The sequence below is a fragment of the Eupeodes corollae genome, chromosome 2, assembly GCF_945859685.1.
Source record: "Eupeodes corollae chromosome 2, idEupCoro1.1, whole genome shotgun sequence".
NCBI lineage: Eukaryota > Metazoa > Arthropoda > Insecta > Diptera > Syrphidae > Eupeodes > Eupeodes corollae.
In genome coordinates this window covers 126,131,439-126,158,499 of record NC_079148.1, presented here as the reverse complement: position 1 = coordinate 126,158,499, position 27,061 = coordinate 126,131,439, and the positions used below count along the sequence as shown (strand labels likewise).

Genomic DNA, 27,061 nt, shown 5'->3' with positions numbered 1-27,061 from the left:
GCAGCAACCCTCCATTATGTTCTCTATTGACAGTGCCAGCTGATGTAAGAGACAGATGTAAGGTGGGAAAACTATGCAGTGAAGGCATAAGGGTGGTGGTGGTGAAATTGGGTGAAAGAGAAACTGAAACTGAAACACACCTCCACCAATACACTCACACATCTTTGTCTTTGCAGATCGAACTACCGTTATATCTTTTTTATTTTATTTTTTTTGGCAAATGGGAAGAAAATCGAGGTAAAATAAAAACACAATTTTCTTCCAATTTCATGCAATTAAATAGGAATTTAAATGCGGCACTTCTACTACTCTCCTCCTGGGTCTGGCGTCGAGCGACGATAGTTCCGGCTGGAGAAAGAGAGAAGAAGAGGGGAAGTTTATAGGAAGGTAGCTATGCATATATGAGAAACCATTGTAATAAAATCCCTTCCCTTATCTATTTCCCTGTATCGTGTCATCAGAAAACAGGAGCAGCAGCAGTGGAAAACACTAGCGAGTGAGTGGTGCACTAAATTGTATTAAATAAAAATGACATTTACATACAATTTGCAATGTGAATTATTTTTTTTCCACACTGATAATTTTTCTATATAAAGTTTTCTTTTTCCTCCTATCAAATAATCTTTTTCTGTTTTATATTCACACAGTGAATTTGTGTTATGCAAGGGAAAAAAAACAAGAACGAAAACCGAAAGAAAAACTTCGATGACTCGGTGACTTAGAGTGACCAGAAGTTGCTTGATTTGTTTTCAAAATGAAAAGTTATCTACTTTTATTTTCAAAACAAAATCCGACCTCAAAAACAATCGACTTATCAAAGCATACTGAACTTTTAGATATGAATATTTGAAAGTGGAAAACAATACTAATTCTAAAAAAACATCACTAAAATCAATCCAATACTTAATCCAAATTAAATTACGTGACGGAACAGTCCGTAGAGAACTAGGAAGACAGGGATTGAACCCAAGACCTCTTATATGACAGTCATAGAGACTAACTATCAAGCCAATTAACATAAATAAAAATATTCATATATACATACATATCAAAAAGAGTTTAAAACACGAAATTTAAAAACTCGGCTACCCTAGTAAAACCCGCTGAATTTATGTTTTAGTTTAAAAATGATTTAAAATTTGAAAGGCAAATACATTTTCAGGTTTTAAATACAAATACTTCAATTTTTTAACGATTATTATATTATTTTCCGGTTTTTAACCAATTTTAGCGTGTAATTAGCTCTTAATATTTTATTTAAGTCAAAGTCGCAACATGGCTACATTAACACAAAGTAATTATTAATATATATGAACATAAATATGATTTGAGTTAAAAGTTTAAACTTATAGATTCGCTTAGGTTTATTTGCTGTTTGTTTTTGGACTTGTTTCGAAGCTTTCAGTGTAGTCTTTACTAAAAGGCAATTAATATATTTCTAGTTAGCAAAGTATTGATAATTTTGGGATACCTAGCTAAAAATTCTCTAAATATATATTTAGAAAATTGCTGTTTTGTAAAGCCCCGGGTTCAAAATGATCACAAATTTGTACGCTAACGAATGAGCGAAAATTAGCCAACAAATTTCTTTTTTTAGAATTACAGCTTAGAAAATCGAATTAATAATAGTTTGAACTTAAATTTACCATCAAATTATTTAGAAAATCGTAAGAGAACGACTAATAGGAAATAGTAAGCAATATCTTTGAAAATGTGTAGCATATTACTATAACAATTAAATAAAAAATGAAATTGACAGAACTTGAAAATTCGATGTACGCCAAATTGAAGACATTCAGGGAAAAGAAAACTAGTTTTTCATTATTACACATTTATTTTATGTAAATATTGAGTATTTTCTTCGATCTCTGTCAAAATTGCAAAATTAAATTTTAGTCAAACTTTAAATATTTCGTTTAAAACATTTTTATGCGAATGTTTGTAGTTATCAATGAAAATTGGCCCTATATATATATGTACATATGAAAAAAAAATATCCTGACTTTAGTTCTAACTAAAATACAAAAACCGATTTCGAAATTTGAAATGCTAGTGTTTTCGAACTCCAAATTTGGGAAAAAAAACATCGCAATACGAATTTTCATGAAGGGATCCTGTGATTTGCCCGATTAGGTTGTTCAAAAATTTAGATTTACGAGGTGTTAAAAAAAAAACAAAATATTTATTTATGTCATAATAATTTTTAGCGAGTTGAAATCCAAAAGATTTTTTTTGGCAGATTCACAGGCGAAAGAGGGTTCATTATTATTCACTGTCCGATTTCGTAAACTATTTCTTGATTGTAATTATATAAAAATGTGGGTAAGCTTTATTTTAATTTTCTTATAATTTATCCACCAATGTGGTCCTCTTCAAAGTAGTCCCCCCAGATATAATACACTTTCGCGTTTTTTTTTTCAAACTTCAAATCAGTCTTGATATGTCCTTGAGTATTCTCACCGATTCGGACTTTATTTCTTCCATCGAGGAAAACGCCGTTTTTTTCATGGGTCTCTTCAACTTTGGAAACAGGAAAAAGTCACAGGGAGCCATATCTGATGATACGGAGGTTTATAGCATGAAAACGGTTTTGTTTTTGTCCAAAAAATTACGAACAAGCAACGTGAGCAAGTGCGTTATCGTGGTGCAAAGGTCAATCATTTTTGTTTTTCCATAAATCTAACCTTTGGGATTGCTTCACGCAAACGTCGTATAACTTCAAGGTAATACTCCTTATTAACTGTACTACCTTGTGGTAAGAACTCTTGATGCACTATTTCATTATAATCGAAGAAAACAGTAAGCAAAACCTTCACATTTGATCGAACTTGACTTGCTTTTTTCGCTCTTGTGACGTTGGATGCTTCCAGGTGGACGATTGTGCTTCGGTTTCGAAGTCATAGCCGTACACCCATGTTTTATCACAAGTTATGACCCTTGAAGCGTCGTTAAGTTCATTTAATAGCTCCTGAGCGATGTTCATGTGGTTGTTTTGTTGGTCAACATTCACCAGTTTCAAAAAAATCGCCGAGCTCATAAAATCACGTCGAACTTTAGCAACTGTGATGTAGGTGAAAATTGCGTCATACTTTAGGGGCATGTATACCAAAACAATAAAGCAAAATTTGACCTCCAGACTCTCCAGACCCGAGAAATTTAAAAATTCAGGGTACTTTTTGAACACACCTCGTACCTTGCATTAAGCGTTAAGTTAAGGTCAATTTATCTAGGTACGTGTAGGTATTAAATATTTAATGAAAATTTATTTGAACAAGGGAAGACGTTTATAAGAAAATGAAAAATTATTTACTACACCATTTATTATGTTGGCGATCTTCGTTATATAAAACATAAATAAGAATGACTTAACATGCTCTCAAGAAAAAAAAACATTGAAAAGTATCTTTAGTCTGCAATAGTTTTGCTATCAATTCATGGAACACAAGTGTCATACGAGTCTAACACTTGAAGCTTATTTTGTTAAACTTTTGTTTAGTACATTTTTTCTCACATTTTAAAAGTGAGACAAACAAAAATTTATTTAGACATCATTTAAACCGGTCCAGAAGTTCCTAAACTATAAATAATGTTAGAAATCCGAATGTGTTTCTTTTAAGACTGTTTTACAGCTTCTACACTTAGTATTTGGCAGTTGCATTACAGTAGTAACAAAATTAATATCAAAAAGTTGTTTTAGTTTCAATTATTAAAAACATAAATTAACAATAAAAAGATGAATTTCCATAATAATAATGAACTACCCATACACCAAAAACATGAATCTTTGACGTCATAGTATACATTTCCTACTAACATACCTACAACAAAATAAAAAAACAAGCCCCTGGTCACCATTGTTGGGAGAATTTAAAATTTCACCGAGTTGTTGTTTTTGCACAAGTTGTTCTTCTTCCTATACCGCTACCGCTATTGCTACCTATACTACATCCATACTACTACCGGGTGCGGGTAAGAGGTTAGGGGATGATGATAGAGACACGAAGAATGAGGAATGTGCAAAAAGGGGAGTGCGAGTGAGTGTAAGATTTCCATTTCAAAAAATAGACAAAATAGAAAAAAAAGAAAAGAAAACATCAGTCACGGCGCACAATGATCGCCAAACCGTCATCATCGATCATCATCGAATTTTTTTCCATTCATTTTCATCCGTTTTCGCCAGCAAAAATAAAATAAACTGTCTGCAGTTGTTTCTTTTTCTTTTGTACTGTACATAAATATAAATACATATATGTATATAGGTAGGTATATTTTTTCCGTTTTTATTTCCACTCGATGTTTTTCCTATTATGTAGTTTTTTTTGTTTTTAGCGAAGAGCCGAGTTTCACCTATATTTCTATTGGTTGAAGGTTTTCTTTGGAAAATGTTCTCTTAACAAGAAAAATTATAGATAAACATTTTTATATTGTTTTTTTCTTTCTTTTTTTGTTATAAATGTAAATTCTAACCTAGGTAGTATTCCATTTTGTATGAGTTGATTTTGAGTTGTGTGAGGAGGACAAGGGGAAAGAGGAGAATTATTTGTCTTCCTCAGCTCAAAAGAGTATAGTAGCGTAGTTGTTGTCCAAGTCGTTTTTCGTTGCTGTTGCCCGTTGCCTGTAGCTGTAGCCGCTATAGCCGTACGTAGCCCGTCCCGAAGTCGAAGTCTTCGTCGATTCGATTGTGGTTGAGGTTGTCGTCGTCGTCGTAGTCGTAGCCCGTTGTAGCTTATAGAGCTCTTGTAGAGTAGCCGAGCCGACTTCGTGGTCGATGATTTTTGTAATGCACCGCACTAACACACACAGATACACAAACACACACACACACTCGAGGAGAGAATACTTTTTATACTCTTCTTCTTCTTTTTCTTCTTCTGCACTAGAATATCTGATTAATTTTTCTTTTCTTTTTTTTTTTTTGCTTGCGAAAAAACACACGGTACCGTTTTGATTTGATTATTTTCTAATGGAAAACTATGTCGGAGAGGAAGCAAAACACTTTTCTTAATTAATATAACTATTCGTTCACTATCTAGACGGGTTTTAATTTAATTTTTAATTAGTTTTTTCTTCGTATTCTTGAATAAAAAAAACTTTTGACATATCATCATAAAAATCAGTCGTCTCTCTATCAGCGAAGAAATGAAAATCATGCATGGAAATGAAACGGGCAAAAGAGGACGGCACTCTTGGACACTTTTCGCTTTTTCCTTCGCTCTGCTCCGCTCCTATTCCGATACCGACGAGTTGTTATGGGATTGGGAATGTTTCCGATTCCACTCGACGACATTGGGAAAACGAGACGAAAAAAGTGAAATAGCAGAAAATAGGTGCGGAAAATTGAGAACCGAGAACAAACAGCAGATGGATCGAATGGAACAGGGCGATTTGATATTTTGCATTCTTTTATGTCTCTGTTATGTTATCTGTTTGTCAATTATTTTATTTTGTCAAACAATAAATAATGATAAGAGTAAAAAAAGAATGAAAGAGAACATTTTTTGCTAGGATAAGTTCTCTTAAGAGAAAAATTTGGTAAACTTAAATTTTTGAAGAAATGTACATATGTGATTGTGGAGACGGAGGTATGTACGTACTTTACTGCTATATGAACTGAAAGACAATTATTGCGACTTTGAGTGCGACAATCGTCTCAACAAGATTGCCATACACTATTTTTGAAATAACGGAAGTAGTTATTATTAAGAGATAAAAGTATGCTAGTTTGTGAACTTAGCTAGATGAAGTTAAATATTAAATTAATTAGGTGGCGCAACAGTTCTATGAGAACTAGGTAAGGCCTAGTTACTTACAACTTTCAACTATTCCTGTGTGGCAGTAATGTTCAGGGATTATGGCTGAAAAACAAACACGCTTCGGCTTCGCCTGACGTTTACGAGTTCAGCCATATTCAATTCAATGCAAGCTATCACAATGAAGCTTTGACCTCACGTTTCATTTGACAATCGTAAGGATATAACGTAATGTAACTCCAAACGGAAGCACTAGTTCATTTGCTTTGTCTGACAGCTCAACAGCTGTAAAAAACAAAATACTTTTGCTTTTGGAGGGATTCCTTTGGTTATTATAGACTGTGTAAGCTAATTCCGCGATAAATTTAATTTTTTCGATTTCAAAACTAATATTATTTTTTATTTTGAGAAAAAATAACAGAAGACAGAAGTGCCATATTGAAAGTGTCATTCAAAGCAACCTCGCAGCAGGCCCAACGTATCGCAGACGAAGCGGAAGCTGAAACGTGTTTGTGTTTCGGCTATTAAACCGATTCCAACGGCTAATGTGAGAAAGCACTTTCCATGACAAGAATTACTCTTGGAGTATTTGTCAATACCTCGCAAAAGGCAATACCCGTGAAAAAAAATGTAGATGGTACAAGCAGGGATAGAATCCAAGACCTCTGGCATGAAAGTCCAACGCACTAACCAACATGACACGGGTACTACTACTACTACTAAACGAAGTTATTTGCATGGATTTTATTGAAGGAAGGAAGGGAAGAAGGTATTTTTTCTAGGCAAGTACCTACAGTCATAGATATATCTAAAATTGCAGCTAAAATCACCTGTTGAAATCTTTGAAGAATAAAAAATCAAATTTGTAGAAACAAACAACAGGATGGAGGTATAAATTCAGCCGTGAACCTACATACATATTTCTGAGAACTGCACCAACCACAGAGGCAGCAACAAACAATTCCCTTGAAGATATATATGTACTTTGGTGTATTATGTAACCTCTTGATGTTTTGAACTTAAAGAATTAAGCATATCAGGAAATAGGGATATGACAAGAATAAAAGAAACATATAAAGTGATATCGCAATGTGAAAACTACTTTCATAAATTTGGAATTTGCAATTTTCATTATTATAAATTAATAAAAACACCGAATAGACAACTTGATAATATACGAAATAAAAAAACAAAAATTTAATTATTAGGGTTTGAATACTACAAATACTTTAACAACATAAGTTAATTTATATTAATTGAAAAACTTTTCTTACTTCTCTAAAATTTGAACCTTAATCAAGTAGCTTACGGAGCTGATACACCAGACATCACGATACACATCGCAGCTGTCTAGTATCTCAGCCAGCAAAATGCCCAATTGGTAATATTTATCAATTGCAATGACAGAATACTATTTTGAAAAAGTACAAAATCCAAAAAATCCTGAAGACTGGCGACCTATAAATATGCTTCCGATTTATGAAAAGATCCTCGAAGAGATTGTGTGCAATCAACTAACGAACTTTATTGAAAAAGAAAATATACTGTGTTTAGAGCAATCGGGTTTTAGAAAGGGTCACTCTTGCGAAACATCGATATGTTGGCTTATTAATGAGTGGAAAAAAGAGATTGATAGCGGTAAAACTATAATTCTTGACTTAAAACGCGCGTTTGAAACTATAGACAGAAATATATTAATTGAAAAACTTATGAAGTATGGTAATCGTGAAGTTGAACAAAAGTGGTTTAAAAGTTATTTGTCAGAAAGATTCCAAAAAGTATAGATAAGTGAAACATTTTCGGAAAAAATAAAGGTTTACCCTGGCGTGCCCCAAGGATCGAAATAGGGTGTAATTTTATTTCTTTTGTATATAAACGATGTCGTGAAAATTATATCTGATGTTGAATTCGCAGACGATACCCTGATCTACGTTGTAGGAGATGATTTCAAGTCTTGTGAAAGTGTAATGCAAAATCAAATTTTAAAAAAATAAACAACTGGCTCTGCAAAAATAAATTAAAACTTAATGTAACTAAGACTAAATGTATGTGCTTAAATAATGGTGGTTAAATGTCAATATATTAATAAACAGTCAACTTATCGAATGTGTGGATGGAATAAAATACCTCGGTGTTTTTATCGACAATAAACTCAAATTTAGCCAACATGTTTATAATCAATGCGCTTAAATCTCTAAAAAGATCGTTTTTTTCAAAAGAATTCGAAAGTATATAACTTTAAATTGTGCATTAACTATTTATAAAACATTGATTCTACCATATTTCGATTACTCTTCGTCGATAATATATGTACATGTCAAATAGTGAAAATATAAGAAAACTGCAAGTATTACAGAATAGAGCAATGAGAACAGTGCTTAAGTGCAAATATAGAACACCTATTTATGACATGCTTACGGTCCTCGGATGGTTAAATATTGAACAAAGACTTAAATTTAATGCGCTTGTGATGATTTTTAAAATCAAAAATTAAATGTATCCCACATATTTACAACGGAACGTGAACTATATAACATATTCGTTTTATAATCTAAGGAATACCGGTGATTTCAGACTTCCATTATACAGAAGAGCTGCAACCCAAAAAAATCTACTATACAAAGAAATCCAACTTTTTAATAGCCTTTTCTTATATCTTAAAGACTGAGCAAAACTTAAATAAATTTAAATCTTTATATTGTGCTTATTATTTTAAGTATTATGTTATATTTTAAGTATTATTTTAAATATAACATCTTATTGTTAAGAGTTTTTTAAACTAATAAATGAAATAAATAAAAATAAAAATAAGCTCGCACAAGTTGTGTTGTTGTAAATTCGGGTATTTTCTCTTGCGCCCAAATGCACTAATGTGCCTTGAGATAGAGTAATTTAATTTGCTTAAAATTTGGTTCTGATATTTTTTCCCATCCTTGCCTTACCATTTTAAACAAGTTGAGCTATCTACAAATTCGTAGAAAAAAGCCTTTTGAAATAAGACACACTTTAAAAACTTGGGCTCATAGCACTTTGCAAAAGTGAAGAAATGCCAATACCGTGAAATAAAGACAATTGAAAGAAGAAAACATTTAAAAAATTGTTCTTAGATAGGTATTACACTTTAAAAAATTGAAATGAGGCCTATATTGAACTGTTGGCCATATTGCACTTTGAAAAAGGTTAAATAATACCCTTCTTGGGCACTCTATAGGATTTGGGGACTTTTAAAAGTGTAATAAAACTCTATTGCTTCATTTTACAAATTTAAGACCGATTCTTAAAAGTTGACCAGATTTCACGGTACCAAAAAACACAATTTAATAATTAACAATATGATTAATATAAACAGTGAGGAGATCATTTTCAAATAGGTCGCATTTATTCTGACAATAATTAACTTGGAAAAAAATGATTATGTCCTTTACAAGAAATAATTGAGCAATTTTAAGAAGTATGATAGGAAAACAACGCGTTTGCAAATAAATTAGTGGTAAAAATGAGAAACAATAAGTTTACTCACTTTATGATTTCTATCGTAATAACCTTCGAAAATTGTATGTTTCAAATGTACAATCATTTTTGAATTTGCTTTCAAAATGTTAGTCACTGCCAAATGTCAAGTATTTATCACCGTTATTTTCTTCTGAAGAAGAACGCCGTTTGATTTTGTAAATAAGGGCTGAAACACAAACACGCTTTAGCTTCTGCTTCATGCGTTACGATGGGCCTGCTTCTAGGCTGCTTTGAATGACATTTCTAATATGACATTTCTAAAATCGCACTTCCGTCATTAACAGCTGTTATTTTTCCTCAAAAAATTGTTTTGATTTTTCGTGAAGTAAAAAATGAGTTTTTAAATAAAAAAAAGGTTTTTGCATATGCACTTCATCGTTATCGGTGTGTTGTTGCTTCAGTATTAGGACCGATATAAAACACAAAAACTAGCAGAAACAAGAGGACGTCCATAGAAAACTGCATCAACCACCGACAGAAAAATAGTTGGAGAATCTCCTAAGAATCCATTTGCAACATACACCTTGATAAAAACAAATATATCGTTAAATGTAAGCTCGAAAGATTCATCGCTTACAAGAAAAAAATCTACACGGAAGATAAGCTAGATACAGTTGTGTTCATAAAAATAGCAGTGCTGGACAGATTTTATTAAATTTTCAATTATTTAAATAACAGAAATTCTTACAAAAAAATTTAACATGTTACTTGCATCTAACGGTCTTTCGTTTTCATTATTTCAAACTCTCTGGATATACCTAGAGTGTTCATAAAAATAGCAGTGCTTTTGATTTTATAATTAAAAAGGTTAAAAATTGATTTTATTTTTATTTTTTGGTAAGTAAATATTTTACTATTTAAAGTTTTAAGTATTTGTAACATACTAGCATATAAAAAATTAATAAATATTAGGTCAAAAATAAACAATGGGACGGTCAAGACACTGCACCGAAGAAATTCGAAAACTTATTCGAAAACTGCGTTTGGAGGGAAAAACTTACCAATATTTTCAAGAGATCTTAGGCTGCTCAGCAAAAATGGTCAGTAACGCCTTAAAATGGCAAAATAAACCGAAAACCCGAGGCCCAAACAGGATGACTACTGAGAGAACTAAAAGAAAAATTTTGCAATTAGCAAACCAGACATCTTCCATAGGTTCTAGGAAAATTAGAAAAGGACTTAACTGTCTGTTAGCGTTGTCACAATACGAAAACGTCTTTTATAAGCTAAGTTACCAGCCCGAAGTCCACGCGTACCATTCTTGACGAAAAGGTATGTGGCAAAGAGAATGCAGTTTGTTAAAGCGCATAGAGATTGTGCAAAAGAGAAAAGGAGGAATATTCTGTGGAGCGGCGAAAGCAAAGTCGTCCTTTTTGGGTCCAAGGGTCGTCGAGAATATGTGGAAGACCGCAAAGGGCAGCATACGATCCACGGTACGCTATAAAAATAGTGAAGAATGGTGGAGGAAACATTATATGGGCTTGCTTTTCATATTACGAGGTCGGGCCTATTAATTCCATCGGGGTATAAGGGATGCAACCGAGTATGTGAAAATTCTCGAGGAGGTTATATTACAGTATGCTGAAGAGGGAATGACGTTGGTTTGGGTATACCAACAAGACTATGACCCACAGCATACGTCAAAAAAAAATGCAAAATCATGGTTTGCGCAGAAGAAGTTATCTGTTATGGAGTGGCCCGCTCAATCCCCTGACCTTAACCTCATCGAAAATTTGTGGGGGGATATTAAGAACTAAGTTCATAAAACAAAACCCAAGAATTCGAAAAATTCGTGGGAAGCAGTGCGTGATTCGTGGAACGCAATACCAGTCGAGAGGTGTTAGGTTTTAGTGGACTTGATACCTCGTAGATGCAAAGCATCATAAAAAACAATGGTTATGCAACAAAGTACTAATTATAAGCTAACATTCTTTGTATACTTTCATATAACTTATTACAGTTTTTCTGACTTCTGACGTAATAGATCTAGTACTTTGTCATGCGCTGCCATTTTTATTTAAAAAATCGATAGTACTTATTTTATGTTATTATGAATAAAATATTTTAGTTTGTTATTAGAAGTTTAATGAAATATTTTATAACGTTAATATTGAAGTCCTTTTTGTTTTATTTGGAGAGCACTGCTATTTTTATCAACACAACTGTATGTTTATTAATTGCAAAGACAGAATACTATGCCAATACCGTAAAAAAATAAAGCCAATTGAAAGAAGAAAACCTTTAAAAAAATTGTTGTTATTAACACTTTAAAAAAATGAAATTAAGAAAATGTTGAGTTGTTGGTCATATTGCACTTCGAAAAAAGTTAAATAAGGCCCCTGCTTGGACACTCTATAGGATTTGAGGTACTGTTGACTTTCAACAATAATAAAACAAATCTGGCTTTTTTCAACCTCTTTTAAATCATCTGCTGAAAATTGACCATTTTGCTGCATTTTACAAAAGTGAAATAAGACCGATTCTTAAAAGTTGGCCACATTTAGTTCACGGTACCAAAAGAGCCAATGTTTCATTTTTCCGACGTGGAATTTATTTTTTAAAAATATTCATTATGGTGAATATAAAAAGTGAGATGTGCATCGGAGATCATTTTTAAATGGGTTGCGTTTATTCTGACAATAACAAACTTGGAAAAATGTATCATATACAATGTATATTATACATACATGAGAAGAAATAATTGACAAATTTAAAGAAATATGATAAGAAAGTGTGTACAAAATACCACGTTTGCATAAAAGTGTTGGCTCAAATAATAAGTGTGAATCCATACATTTTCTTCACTTTAAAAATTCTATCGCAATAATTTTCCAAGATTATATTTTTAAAATATACAAACATTTTTGAATTTGCTCTCAAAAATGTCCATAAGTATTTATTAAAGCACTGTTATTCGTATTTTCAAAGTAATTTTTAGCGGATAAAATAATAAGAGTAAACTGAAAGTTTGCAATCCTTTAGCTTTGAAACTAAAAAAAATGATACGCACAAAACATTGTTCTGAAGAAGAACGCTGTTTGATCTTGTAACTAATGGCTGAAACACAAACACGTTTTAGCTTCTGCTTCGTCTGCGTTACGATGGGCCTGCTTCTAGACTGCTTTGAATGAAATTTCTAAAATGGCACTTCCGTCATTAGCAGCTGTAATTCTTTCTCAAAAGTTTGTTTTGATATTTCGTGCAGTAAAAATAAAAATGTGAGTTTTGAAATCGAAAAAAAAATAAATTTATCGCGGAAGTAACTTACACAGCCCATAATAAGCAATGGTTATGCTTAAACTAAAGCTTCCGTTTTCCTTACGATTGTCAAACAAAACGTGAAGTCAAAGATTCATTGTGATCCCATGCATTGAAATCCTATGGCTGAATTCGTAAACGTCAGGCGAAGCCTAAGCGTGTACTTTGTACATTGTTCTTCTTCTGTTTTGGCTTCAGTATTAAAGGACCGATATAAAACACAAAAACTAGCCCAAACTAGTAGCTCCTAAGGACCCATTTGCAAAATGCACCTTCATTAAAACAAATATATCGTTAAATGTAAGCTCCCGAAAGATTCATCGTTTACAAGAAAAAAAATGTACACGGAAGATAAGGTAGATAAGTTCCACTGGAAAACATAAATCAGAGCATTGAATTCGCAAACCTCAACCAACCTTTCATGTTTCCAAGAAACTGGACAAATATTTTGTACAGCGACGAAGGTAGGTAGGTAGAAATGGCGATCTCAAGGCAACCTAGCCTGAGATCCAATTAGCGCTGTAGTACGCCGTTTTGATACCAAAAACTCGTTTGACCTTTGATTGAAAGGGATAGATTGATAGAGAAGCTTCATAGCGATTATGTTAGAGCCATTTTGTCGCATTGAGAAAAAAGATTAGGTCTCTAATCTGTGTCTCAGATAGCTCATCAAGTTCGTGAAAGAATGCTTTTCCAAAGTATTTCATTCTAGTGTTTGCCAAAGCAGGACATTTGCAGAGGAAATGGATTATCGTTTCACTTTCTCTTTGGTCACTACAACTACGGCAAAAGGTGTTGTAGGAGATACCCAACTTCTCCGCATGAACTCCTATAGGCCAATGTCCGGTACAAACCGCAACAATCCTGGCTATGTCTTGCCTTGGCCTGCATAGAAGATCGTTTGTACGGGTTTTGTTATAGGTGGGCCATATCTTCATAGATATAATGCAGTTGGGTAAATTGCTCCGTCTTTTCGGTTTGGTAGATAGAAAAGATTTTACCCTTCATAGCACCAAGAGGAATGTTAACCATTTCCGCAAGTGAGCTATGAAGGGCCGATCCTTGCCTGGCTAGCTCGTCAGCTCGTTCATTTCCCACGATACCACTATGGCCCGGAACCCAGATCAGGGTGACACCGAGGTTAATATTCAGGCTAGCAAGCTCATCGCGACATTGCTGGACCAATTTAGATGAGGATGTGGCCGAATTAATGGCTTTGACAGCTGCCTGACTGTCTTTAAAGCCTAAAGGATTTAGCTACATTTAGGGACTCAGAAAAGATCTTAGAACCAACTCCGCACCTATCGATACGATGTCATCCTCCCAATCTTCTCTGGATGGGAAAATAACCTTAAAATCCTTACTAAGGTTCAAAGTAGGAGTGCAGTAGTCAGTGTCTACCGAGATAATATCTGAGGGAATCAATTTCGTAGTGACCATAAGGTTTTGACATCCAGCTATTTGATTCCTTCCGCCTAATAGCGCTGCAGGAAACTATGTATTTAATAAAAAGGTCGATTGGTAGAAGATCTAAAATAACGTTTAAGGCGTCTGTTGGCAAGTACAGCGACGAAACCAAAATAAATTTTGTTTGAATCTGATGATCGGATTTTTGTTAGAGGGAAAAACAATCAAAAAATAAATCCTAGAAACTACCATAAAGATGGTAGAGCATGTTGGCGGGAATTACAAATTTAGGGGTGTTTTTCTTATAATAGAGTAGTCCTATCTTTTGGGTCGAAAATATTTTGACCATAGAAACGTACCTCCAAATATTGGAAAACTTTATGCTTTCAATTGTAGAAGATAAACTGCTCCTCGCTAAAGTCCAAGGTAGTTTATAAAAAAGAATGTGTTAGTTTTACAATGGCCTTCACAATTACGATATAAACCCGAAAGAAAGATTTTAAAAATAGAATCGTGCTAGAAGACCACAAGAGGCACAGGTGTAAAGCGGTTCTTTAGAACAAAGACCATCCAACCAATTGATGACCTCTTGGGTTACCAATTTACTCATTTTCTTTAAAAATAATAATTTTACCTGTTCGACTCTTTTGGTCATGAAGAAGACGTTTTCTTTTAATTGAAATTTGACTTCAATAATTGGAAATAATATTAACTTACAATACACGTGATCAATTTATTTTTTAATAAGAACTTTTGTGATAAAATTGTAGTAACAGAATTTCACTCTTATTATTTTGTACACCACTATATGTCACAAACGTAATGTCATCATACAAATAGGAAATAAACACCATTCACTTTCTTTGAACAACTTGTGGTATAATGAACAGGACAACATATTGAAGGGGCTCGTTTCGTACAAAATATGAAAAACAATATAAAATTTTGATTCTTCAAATTGGTGCACAAAAAATATTAGTTTTCATACAGGTAAAAAAATTGTCATTAAATATATACTTCTGTGAGTTTTTCATGAAAATAAACACAATATATTTTGCTCATTTTATTTCGTAATTTTAGAAGTAGGTACTTATATTGAAAATTCTAAGAATTTCGTCCTAGAAAAGTAATCCCTTGTAGGTACCCATATTTCATTTTCAACGAATGAAATAATTACTTCCCCGAATTCAAGTTCATTATTATGCCCAAAAATTAAATAATTCGATACCTGTTCAGAAATTAATTATTGGAAAGCAAAAATCAACCTTGAATAAACAATTATATAATTTCAAATTGTGGGTAGATATGATCAAATTACAATTATCATTTTTGTTTGCATCAAATTGCGTGGTTTTAAAATCATTCGAGGAAGTTATAGTTGGTTTTATTTTAAAAGGATTCAATTAAGGTGTTAAGTGTTTTAAAGCGTAATAATCAAAAAACAAGCAATACCTAATGCGTTTTATTTATGCCAACAAAAAAAAAAAAACAAACCACATTTCATTATGATAATTCAAATAAATTGTTATAATATTTTGTTTTTATTCTGATTCTAAAAATATATCAAACTTGTATGTATTATAAATTTGTTTGTTTACCAAGAGTAATGCATTGCTTTAAAAATAAACATAAATAACACCGCCACACTATGATTCTGAAGATGATTTTGACGATGACAGCTCTCAAAAAATGTATTATAAACCTCAAGGCCGAGCACAAAAAATGACATCATCAAAATACTGACAAGCGACATCTGCCGGGGATTTCCCTTTGCTGACCTTGAACTTGACTTAACCGAAAAATTAAATATTTGACTTAACTTAAAAAATGCAAAAAAAAAACAACTAACAACTTACAAAAGAAACGAATGCACAAAATTAATTTAGCTGAGTTCTTTCACCTTAAGCAAAGTGGTTTAAATTATAAATTTAGCTTCTGGTAAAATGTCTTTTCAATAGCTGGTATATTCGGCTTGTTTTTAAATTTACACTCAGACACCCAGACAGTATTCTTTTGTTTTTATTTTTTCTTCGAAATACATCGATTTTGTAATCAACCGTAACTTGCATTAGGGATGGCTATTGTGTCCACGGGATAAAAGGTTTCAATTGAAAAGTAATGGAAAATTAATTTAGGTATTTATGTGAAAAGCAGGTATGGGAACTAGTTTTGTGTCAAACTATGAGTCGAGAACAGACTTTCTAGGTAGTCTTTTGTCGCCACTTTGGTTAACGTACATAATGTCACAACTGGTGACTCTCTAGTATTTAAAATGAGGAATAGAAAAAAGAAAGGAAGTTAAAACTGAATTGATTGTTTGAGAAGAGAAATGTGTTACTTGTCATTTCGAAAGGTGCATACATAATATTTTTTAGGGTACCTACCCTTCAGTACAACATTCTATTCAAATTTGCATTTTATCAAATATTCATGTGCGCCCGCCGCTGTTTTATTTTTTTATGTTCATTGCCTTTAAGCTGAGACAATCGTTATTTTCAATAAAAATAACAAGAAAACAATCGCGCAAGGTGTATAGAACTTCAAAGAGCAATCCAAACTTTCAGAATTAAACCACTTTAATACTTTATAACAAATATGAGAGATAAACAAAATAGATGTATTTTATATTTAAAAACAGCAGGTATTCAATAAAAAATAGAAAAGACAAAACGATCTATTAATAGAATATTAATTTTTATTTTTCTAGGAAACAGTAACAATGATTTATTGGCCTCAGAATTATAATTTAATCTTATCTTAACGAATGCAAATAATAAAATAAATTGAAGGTAGGTGGTACACATAAGTGCCTATCTATTGAACTTATTTACCTACTACCAATAAAATTACTCAAGTGGCTTAAATTTGAAGCATCAAGTGCAAAAATCAGATATATCTACCTTTTTACAAAAATACTGTTTGATACTGGTTGAATAAAAATAAATCTCTTTTAACTTCATTATTGTTATGACTTATGAGTAGATACGGTGGTGGCCATAGAATTAGAAACAAGAATGTTGTAGCAATATTAAATTGCCTAACTTTCACTGCATCCCTGAAGTCTTTACAAAGGTGCGGCATTTTCATGGGGGTTTACTCTTCCAGACCTCCTTTATATTTTCAAACAGTTCTCCAAAATTGATTGTGTCTTGGTTAAGCTATCTATCCCCGTCTGGCTAGAAGTTTCGATAATATCAATAGGCGATTCAATGAAACGAGAAAGCAACCCAAATCATCATGTTTCCTCCTCCATAATTAAAGCTCTTTGGAGCATATTTAGTATCCATTTCCTTTTTAAATTTCCTACTTCAAATTTGAATTTATCACTCCAAAGTATATAATTTCAGAATCACATTGCTTTACGTATGTGAAGCGTAGCAAACGTCAAACGTCTCTTCAAATTCTTTTTTGAAACGTGTTTTTTTGGCAATACATCCAAGAAGATCATGTTTTAAAAGTTGAAGTTTTAGCTGATACCTCTTGACCGAATTGTCACCACCTTTTTTAATTTGGTTGAAATCAATAAAAGATAGGCTTTGCTAACCCGGCATATCAACCTGATATCTTTCGGAGTGGATTTTTATTCTTTTGGGTTTCTTTTACGAGTTTCAAGGCTGCCAGTTTTTTTGTAGACTTTAATTGCACCAAATACCATCTTTATCGAGCAATTCAGTGTTTTAGCTTTAGAGCTTCCAGAGTTCTAAAGCACAAGACTTATTTTTAATTAATTAATAATAACATCATACAAATAATCCAAAAATACGTGTGTTTAGAATTGTTGTTTCTAAATATATGACCACCACGATACATACAGAATTGTATTATTCTTGGTATATAAGAACTTTTACTTAGATTCAACAAAGTAAATTCCTCACTCAGTAATTGTTAATAATTCAGAAGGCACCATTTACATTAGCATAAAAGTAAGAAAAATCCTTTCAATTAATTAAAATGGTAGCGTTTGACAGACATCTTGATTTTAATAAGGACAGTCCATGTTTGTCTCTCAAAGCTCGGTAATACATTAAGGACTATGAATACAGATTTATTGGCTCCAACCAAACTAATTATAGCTCGAAACGTAAAAAGAAAGAAAGTTCAAATAAGTGTGCACGACAATTTGACTTTGTTATAGATTTTATGGTAGATTCCAGTTTTGTCAATCCATCTTATTTAGTTGATGAGTTCAGAAAAGTTTTAAACAATAAGGCCTAGTTTTTCAATGCTAGTAAATCCTGAATTCAGAATTCAGTTACGATCTAGTTTTTCGGTGAGGGTTTATTGTTAACCTCATAAGTGGTATCACTGAAAAGTTATCGATTCAGATGTCAAAAAATTATCGAAATCGATACATTTTCACATGTTGGTTGACAGTAACCAGCCGTTATATTTAACTATTCAAAATGAATAAACGAAATTTACATTTTTTCTCCAAATAAATGGAAATGAATTGTTCGCAATCTGATAACGTATCTTTCTTATCAAAACTTTTAAACTTACATTTTCGTATATATCCCCATCGCTCAGGTCGGAGCCTGACTATAACAAACAATAATGGCTGAAACACAAACATATTTCAGCTTCGTCTTCGCCTGACGTTTACGAGTTCAGGCAAAGGAATTCAATTCATGCTATCACAATAAAGCTTTCACCTCACGTTGCATTTGACATTCGTAAGGAAATAACGTAATGTGACTCCAAACAGAAGCTCTAGTTCAATTTTGCTGAACATTTACTTTGTTTGACAGCTCAACAGCTGTAAAAAAGTTAACAAACAAAGTACGTTTGCTTTTGGAGGGATTCCCATATTTAATTTTTTTGATTTCAAAACTCATATTTTATTTTATTTTGAGTAAAAATAACGGCTGCTAATGACAGAAGTGCCATATCAGAAATGTCAGCAACCTCAAAGCAGGTCCAACGTAACGCAGAAGAAGCTGAAGCTGAAGAGTGTTTTTGTTTCAGCCATTACTCATTTTTTCACAAAAAGAAATAAAAATAACTTTTCCATTGCAATTTCAGTAGCTGTCAAAAACATCTCTATATTTAAAACATAGTTAACTCACCAAATTTAAAAGGTTAACTCAAAGTTAACTACAGGATCATAATAGACTGTAAAACATTGTTTCAGGAGTTTACTCCAATTTAACTCCGAGGCAAAAATGATCTTGTACTGAAAAACTTGGCCCAAATAATTAAAATTAACCCAAAGACAATTTTCATTTCTATTGTAAGACAAATGTTGAATTTAAAAAAATAACAATAATCAAAACAAATTCGACACTCGACAATAAATTCTTTCTATTCTCAATTCAAATTTGCACAACCACCCGCTCTATCAAGAGTGTCTTTCTTTCATAGCATCTCGCTTTTATTGTTTGACAATTCTTTTTTTTTGTTATTTGGTCATCATAAAGGACTTGCAAAAGACGTAGGTAGAAGATAATAAAATATTATGATGACTTTGAACATAAAAGAACACTTTGTATTTACTTGCTCATTCTATTTTCGATAGATAATATGTATGCACTGGGGACTACATAAATAATTTTGTATTATTTTTATATTTTTGCTGCCTACAAACATTAGTCACAATATTATGTCTACAATGTACATGTTGTTTTCGTCAGTATATTTCACATGCAGTGTTCGTAAAAACCTGAAAGTTGCAACTTTGTTTCAAATTTGGAGAAAGAAGGTTTTTTTGTCAATCGTATTTCATTTGTTAATTTTGATGGGAAATTAATGATAAATTCACTTTCAACAACCGCAAAAACCATTAAGGGCCTTGCACATCAGAGCGAACAACTAATTAACAATAGCCGAACAAACGTGATCTTACACATTCAAAAAGTCACTTTCAACGAAAAACACCTTTAAATTATAAAAAAAAAAACCAATTGACACTCATGTTAGGATAGTAAAATTTGCATTTTGTTCTCTAAAACAAGACAATTTTGTAAAAACAATTTGGTAGTAACGAATTGCAGTGTGGTTACTACGAACTGTCAAACTCTATTCGCGGTTTCACATACCATCCACACTGTAACGAATACATTTTTCAACTTAACCTCAAAATTATAACACTCTTGTTTTGTTTGTTGAAAAGGGCAGTTTATAAAATTGACAATTCGTAGCTGTATGCGAATAGAAAGAAACGTCAAAATATGCGAACATCCACAGTTTGTAGTTCGTAGCTCATGTGTAAGATGTTTTATATGGACATTCCGGGCAAAATCGATACATGAAATGTCAATTATACACTAAATTAGCTGTCAAAATTATTAGGTTATGTCAGTTCACTTCAAGAGGCTGCAAACTCGTAATTCTAAGAAAAGCAGAATGAAGCCGCCATTTCGAATTTCATCAAAATCATAGCCTTTATTCATTTTTTAATAACAAACCAATTTAACTATGAAAACCACAAGTTTATAGGTCTCATTCATTATCCCACAGCAAATTATGAAACATTGACATATTTTGTACAAACGAAAGAGAAGGAAATAAATTCTTTAAAAGAATCATAAATAAATAATAAATTGGGTGGCGCCTAGTGACCTACAACTCTCAACCATTCCTGTGTGCGAGTAATGTTGTCAGGAATGGAGGGGACCTACAGTTTTAGGCCGAATCCGAACGGCTAATTTGAGAAAGCACTTTTTTATGACAAGAGTTACTCTTGGAGAATTTGTCAATTCCTCGCAAGAGGCAGTACCCGTTAAAAGACTTAAGATGGTATAGGAGGGATCGAATCCAAAACCTCTGGCATGACAGTCCAACGCACCATCATGCCACAGGTACTACTGAAAAGAACCATAGGTCATGTTTAAGCCATCAAATCACATGTGGACCAAACTTTTTTTTCTAAAGGCTGAGCTCATAAACGAAACGATTCTGATTTATTTTTAGTTTTAAACAAAAATACTGGCGCAATTATGTACAGGTTATTAGGTAAACGTATTAAAAATTATGTCTAAATATTATTCTGCGATTTTCTTCATTTTAAGAAGAATTTCTTATACAATTTGATTATTCGTACATAGACTAAACTTAAGTTTCACGAGTTCCTACTCAATTTTCACATTCCTTTTTTTCTAATTCTTAGGATTTAGTTTTTTTTTCATACTGATCAAACTATTCTTAAGTACCTAAAATAAGACCTTTAGAGATAGAGAGTTAGATGACCTATCCCAATGAAAGTTTTGTTGCTCATAGGTAAATTATTTTGAATTCATGAGGTATGCATCTTTAAATTAAGGCAATATTGGCATAAATTTAATTGGAATTTTTATAAATATTACAAAGAAATAAATTCCTAGGTTAAGAGGTTTTACATCAACGCAGGAATAGTAAACTATTGGCGTTTCTAAACTTCTTGTACGTATCTTCGTCTGGGGCCCTACTATGTGACTCGATTCTACTTTTGATTCTATTCGAATTCAAATCGTACTACTTATGAAAGTAGAATCGGGTGCCAGTTATACCAACTTATTTTCAAAAAATGTTTATCAATAAAAAGCATTGGTTTATAAGGCGTTTTTGTTTTGAGGTCCTAGGAGAGTCTGAACTATCAAACAAAAAATTTGTTTCATTTTTATATCTGAACTTTCATAGCTTCAAACTTGTGTTTATTTTTTCGTTCTGATCGTGTTCTGATTGTGCTCTATGAGCGTGCGACTATGCAGACCGAGTAGAATGCCGAACACAAGCATTTGACAGGTGAAATTGAAGAAAAAAAATCGAACAATTAAATTGAAGCAAGAAAATAGTCGGACTAGTGCAGAAGGTGAGTTTATACATAAAGGGTTTTTCAATAAGGGCGGGAAGATGTTGTGTGTAGATATCGTGGCATTTGCTGTGTGGCACGTAGCGCCGTCCTGCTTGAACCACATGTTGGCTAGGTACATAGGGTTCAATTTGGGCCATAAGAAATTAGTTATCATCATTATGTAGCCCTCGCTGTGAACGCCTTACTAACTTCGTTTTCAAAGAAGTACGGACCAATTACGCCGCCGCGCCGGCCTAAACCCCACACCAAACAGTAACTTTTTGAGGATGCATTTTCACCTGGTGAACCTCGCGTGGGTTGGTGTCGTCCCATATACAACAATTTTGCTTGTTAACACAGCCGTTCATCCAAAAATGAGTATCGTCACTAAAAACGATTCAGTGAACACACGGCATTGTTTATGGTCATTAACTTTGAGCTCCTAGGTCAGATGGATCTTGTACGGGTGTAGGCCCAAGTCCCGACGCAAAATTCGACAAATTGAAGTCTGCGAAAGGCCGAGTTCTTGTGCACTGCGAGGAATATACTGCCTCGGGTTTTGCTGAACACTTTCACCGACCGCGGCGATGTTCTCGGCCGATCTTGCGTTCTTTGAACGTACGGGTGTAGGCTGATTGTTTAAAGAACCAGTCATCTCCAATTTGGCCGCCCACACGTTGAAGAGTTGACTTTGAAGGGCCAGCACGACTACCGTAAAATGGGCGCAATGCGCGCAACGTTTGCCTTAACGAACACTCATTTTGATAATAAAGTTTTATCATGTGAACGTTGCTGTTCAATCGTGTTACTTGCCTTAATGATTTGGCATATACATCTGAATAATAAACACAAGATTTGAGAGATGTCACCCCAAATCTACCTGCGCGAAAAAATGATAATTCTTTATATGAGAATTATCAAATAAAATGCATATTTTTGAAGCCTTGGTTATATTTAAGGAGAATTGAAAAAGACGAGAAATATGACTGTCACTTTAATTTCTTTAGTTTGACTATAGTTATTTTTTTCATTTCAATTTAATTTCTTGTTTCATTTGTTTCCTTTGTCATTCTCTTGAAATGACAAAATTGTTCAATAGTGACAGCTTAAGTGTTCAGGTGTGTTTCAACAATAATTCTGAACGCTCAGAACACGCTTTGTTCAGAGCATGCTCGATATGCTCGGACTCTGTTTAAAGCTCTATTTTGTGTTAAGAAAGAAAAACGAGTAAACTAAAATCAATTTAGATGAATACCTAATTACTTATATCTTGGTTGTTTTCTTTCAAGCACAACAAATTCTTTGTTTTTAAGCAAATCACTCAATTTAACAGTTCAACAGTTCCAACTCATCTCCCTATCTGAGTTAGGACTTGCCATAGCTAATTGACACTTGTAACAATAAAATTTGTAACAATTTTTACGTTAAGGAATAACAACAGTTCAGTAATTTTTTATTTGTTTAAATTTATTTAAAATTCTCATTTATTTTGTCGGTTGGTTGGGCCAAAATGTATGGTTTGTCAAAAATCTACTCTTGAATATGGTGTTAACATTTTAGTTATGCCAGTTTTTTCGCCATTCAAAGTATAAATCTTCCTCGAAGGGGTCTGTGATAAGGTCAAATGTATAATTTTATTAATAATAACGTAGGTATTTATATTTAAAAATTATTTAGGAAAGTACAATAGGGCCTAATTTTATTCATTTTTTTTTAACATGTTTTCTTTAAACATTATCGATGAGATCATTGAAAATCTTAGATACACTTTGACTTCCATTTGCCAATTCGGTTCTTAATTAAGATATTATAGGTTATTACTTGTTTAACGAATTTTATAACACTTTGTAAATTACTAGATAGGAAGGTGGTTTTCCTAAGATGTTAAATTTTCATACCCATCTCCAAATCAATTCAAGAAAACTTATTTGTATACCCAATACCTATAAATCGATGACCTTCCATTATTTTAATTAGAAGAATTGATAGCTTGTTTTATGTTCTATGAAAGTTTAACGAGTCTTGACTAGCAAAACAACAAGAACTACTCAATCCTTGAAATGATGTGCTATAAGTTAAATGTGTAGCTAGGCTAAATATCGGCTCAACTTTCCATTACCGCAGCACGAATTTCGACTAAATATCTATATTATAACAAATATCCTCATTTTCTTAAGTAGACCAAAAATTCTTGTTATGCACATAGTTTGGGTAGATATGTTGGTAGGTATTTGCTTCAGAACAAAACTTCCCAATTTAGATAATTCATTGCTTACGTCACAACTGTCGTATAGTTTCTGAATACCTACTTATTTTTTCTTTTTTCTTTTTTGAAGCAAGTCATTGATTGTCAAAAAAAAAAGAAACAAAATTACTCACCAGCAATCTCCATTCCATAGGTACTTTGTACCCAATTAAAACAACCACTAGCTACTGCTGCCCTCCCTCCTCGTTCTCGCCAAATTCCAGCTTCGTTATGCATACAAAATTTATTTATTTTGTTTAAAAAACACGCCCGCGTATACTTCTTTTCGTTGACAACAATTTCAAAATTTCAAAAAAATATTATACCTATTTTTCGCGATTTTGCCACACCACAAATATTTTAATCAAATTGTCAAAAATTTGCAATTACGAAAATAAAAAAGTTCCACAAACCAACAAAAAAGAAAATAATAAAATCACACTGTAAAGAGAAATTTAAAATTCCATCCTAGAAAACAGATGATTTTTGCTCTCTCTCTCTCTTTCTCTCGCTGCGATTTTCCGTTAGTCAATGTAAAATTCCCTCAAAATGAAATGAAACAAAAGAGAAAAGAATTTTCCTCTTTTCTCAAATTGATTCGCTCGGTTCGGTTCAGTTTGGAAATGTTCGCAAAATGTTACCGTTCCGTTTCTCTTGTGGCACTGGTCCGTAATCCGTTCGGTCTCCGGTACGGTACACAGAAAATGACTTGGTTTAAAACAAAAACAAAATTTGCACTGAGCTCGCCCTTTTCAATTTCAACAAGAGAAAAGAAAAACCGAAGGCAAAGAAGGCATATAAAGGAAAAAAAAATGATGATGTTCTCTACCTCTCTCTTTTGTTGTTGCAATTCGTAATCCGTACTTCCTTTTCCGTATTGTTGTTTTAAGCAAAGTAACGAATTTTTTCTGCCAATTCCTCTTTCGTCTTGATCTTCCGCACTTGAAGTTGGAGATGGGTAATTCCACAAAACCGGGTTTTACTTTTTATTTAACATTTACACAGCACAGCGCAGATGATAAATTATACGTACGACGGAACGGACACAGCCTCGAGGCAAAAGGGTGGGATTGCGGTTTGCGATGTTTGCACAAGAAACAAGATTTTCTTTTTTTTTTACCGATGGATGAAATTCTTTTAGATTGAAAACGAAAAACCCGCCATGTGCTCTTCACCAAACAGAAAATAAATTTTCACTGCACAGTACAGCACCCAATTAAATCCTTGTGCTGTTTTATTCAGCTAAATAATGAAAGTACCGCTTTGCAGAATCAAAATAAATAGCAAGTACAGCACTTATGAAAATGTAGTCACCTTATTGTGTGTCACCTAGCAACGGTTTATTCTTTTTTGATAAAATATAAAAACAAACACAAAAAGACACTTAATCGCATTTAATTGCTCGCAAGAGAATTGTAAAATTTATTATTAGAAATTGCAAAACAAAAAGCGTCTCTGGCTCTGGCTTCGATTCGTATCGTATCGTCGGTGTCGGGCACGAGAACGGACGGCACGGCAGTCGGCAATCGAGTCGGCCTCGCGTGAGCGTGAGAATCTTCCGTTCTATCTTGTCTTATGTCTTTTAAATTAGAATGAGGTGGTTCTTTCACTTTTACTCTTGTTATTTATTGTTGTTGTCTCTTTTGCGGGGAGTATGTTTTCTTCGTATTTTCACACAAATTTTATTAATTTGAAGATTCCGAACCGGAACATAAATACGACTACGAAATTGCGAGTAAATTAATTGCAAACAATTAATTCGTATTTTATTTTTGAAAAAAATTTAGGCAAACACACTTGTTTCTTATTTTTGCAATTATTTTTTTTAATATTTGTCGGAATCAAATATAGTGAACACCAAATTCAGCCGGTTCAATTAGGTGTACCAGAAAGAGATGGATATATTATTACACACACACTGGTCTAGTACACAAGCTTTGCCCGTTATGGAAAAAGGTTTTCTTCAATTAACTTCTTTTTCTTCACTTCAAAACGAAAAATGCACACTAGCTTTCCGTTTTCACACAATTCAACTGAAACTGTAAATTTTCGTGTGATGCTGGTTGGCTGTTTAGCTAAGAATTTGATATACTTTCAGTTGAGAGGGGATAATCTGTAATTTATGCATTTGAAAATCACTATTATGCCCGAATTGCTCTAATTATAATCCGCGAAACGCGACCACGAAAGGAAACGACGACGACGGAACCACGAACGAACAGATTTTCTGACGAACGTGAAATAAATGGTGGATGCAAAAATGCGAGAGCGAAATTGTAGGTAGTAGAATAGTGCTGAATTTGTTAATTAAATTCAGCTGGTCAAATATAGAGAAAAATTGTAGTAGAGTGTATTACCTTGGGATAAGACTACATTTGACATATCATTGGTTTACTGGTTTGAACACATTGGAAGCGGTGTATGGAGGCGACAATGCTTTCAAAAACTACGATGTTGGCCAATTTATTAAAATAAAAGTATTGGATGTCCGTTGGGGTTTCACTACTATACTCCTTATTAAGCTTATAAATTACATGTAAAAATAACTTCCTTTTTTAAAGGCCTAAGACTCATTTTTGCTGTCAGTTTTTCTTGTAACAGGTGTCACATGCCTTTGGGTTTTTAAAATTTTAGGTGTCAAAAAAGATGTTAAAATACATATTTTAAAATTTGTTTAGTTTGCAAATTTCACAATTGATTTTTTTAGAAATAAAAGATAATTTTACAAATCAAAAGGATATTGACATTTCCATAAAGCCACATATTTCACCTTTGAAGTTTGTGGCGTTTTTGATAGGAAATAAAAAAAAAATAAGTACCAACAGGACCAGGACGATTTATTTGATCGACAACTATAAATCTAACAACACCAATACAAACGATTGGGCAGGTTCAGGCAACATAAGGGACTTCATTTGCAGTCAACTTCATTCTTTGAACGCACATTTTGACTTTTTCGCAAACCTCTACTTTAATTTCATAGAACAAAAAGTACCAAACAAATTATTGTCTACAAAGCACTCTTCAGACAAGCTAAAAGCCATCACGATTAATATTTTGTATTGTAAAGAAATATTAGTTATTTATTTTCCAAATTCACAAGGAACCCTTTTACTGAAT

General features: G+C 32.9%; 1 protein-coding gene across 6 annotated transcripts in view; it reads right to left on the bottom strand.

Annotated features, from left to right (window-relative positions):
• Window positions 1-27,061, bottom strand: part of LOC129947732 (la-related protein Larp4B) — a 55,296-nt gene that overhangs the window by 20,731 nt on the left and 7,504 nt on the right. The window contains exons 1-2 of one of the 6 annotated variants that reach the window (XM_056058398.1): window positions 24,771-26,185; window positions 24,076-24,267 (exon numbers count right to left, since the gene is read on the bottom strand). The exons of 2 other annotated variants lie outside the window; for them this stretch is intronic. In XM_056058398.1, coding sequence (XP_055914373.1) covers window positions 24,076-24,178 — 103 coding nt within the window. In that variant the 5' untranslated portion in view covers window positions 24,179-24,267; window positions 24,771-26,185. 3 more of the 6 variants (XM_056058400.1, XM_056058397.1, XM_056058399.1) reach the window with 3 other exon arrangements.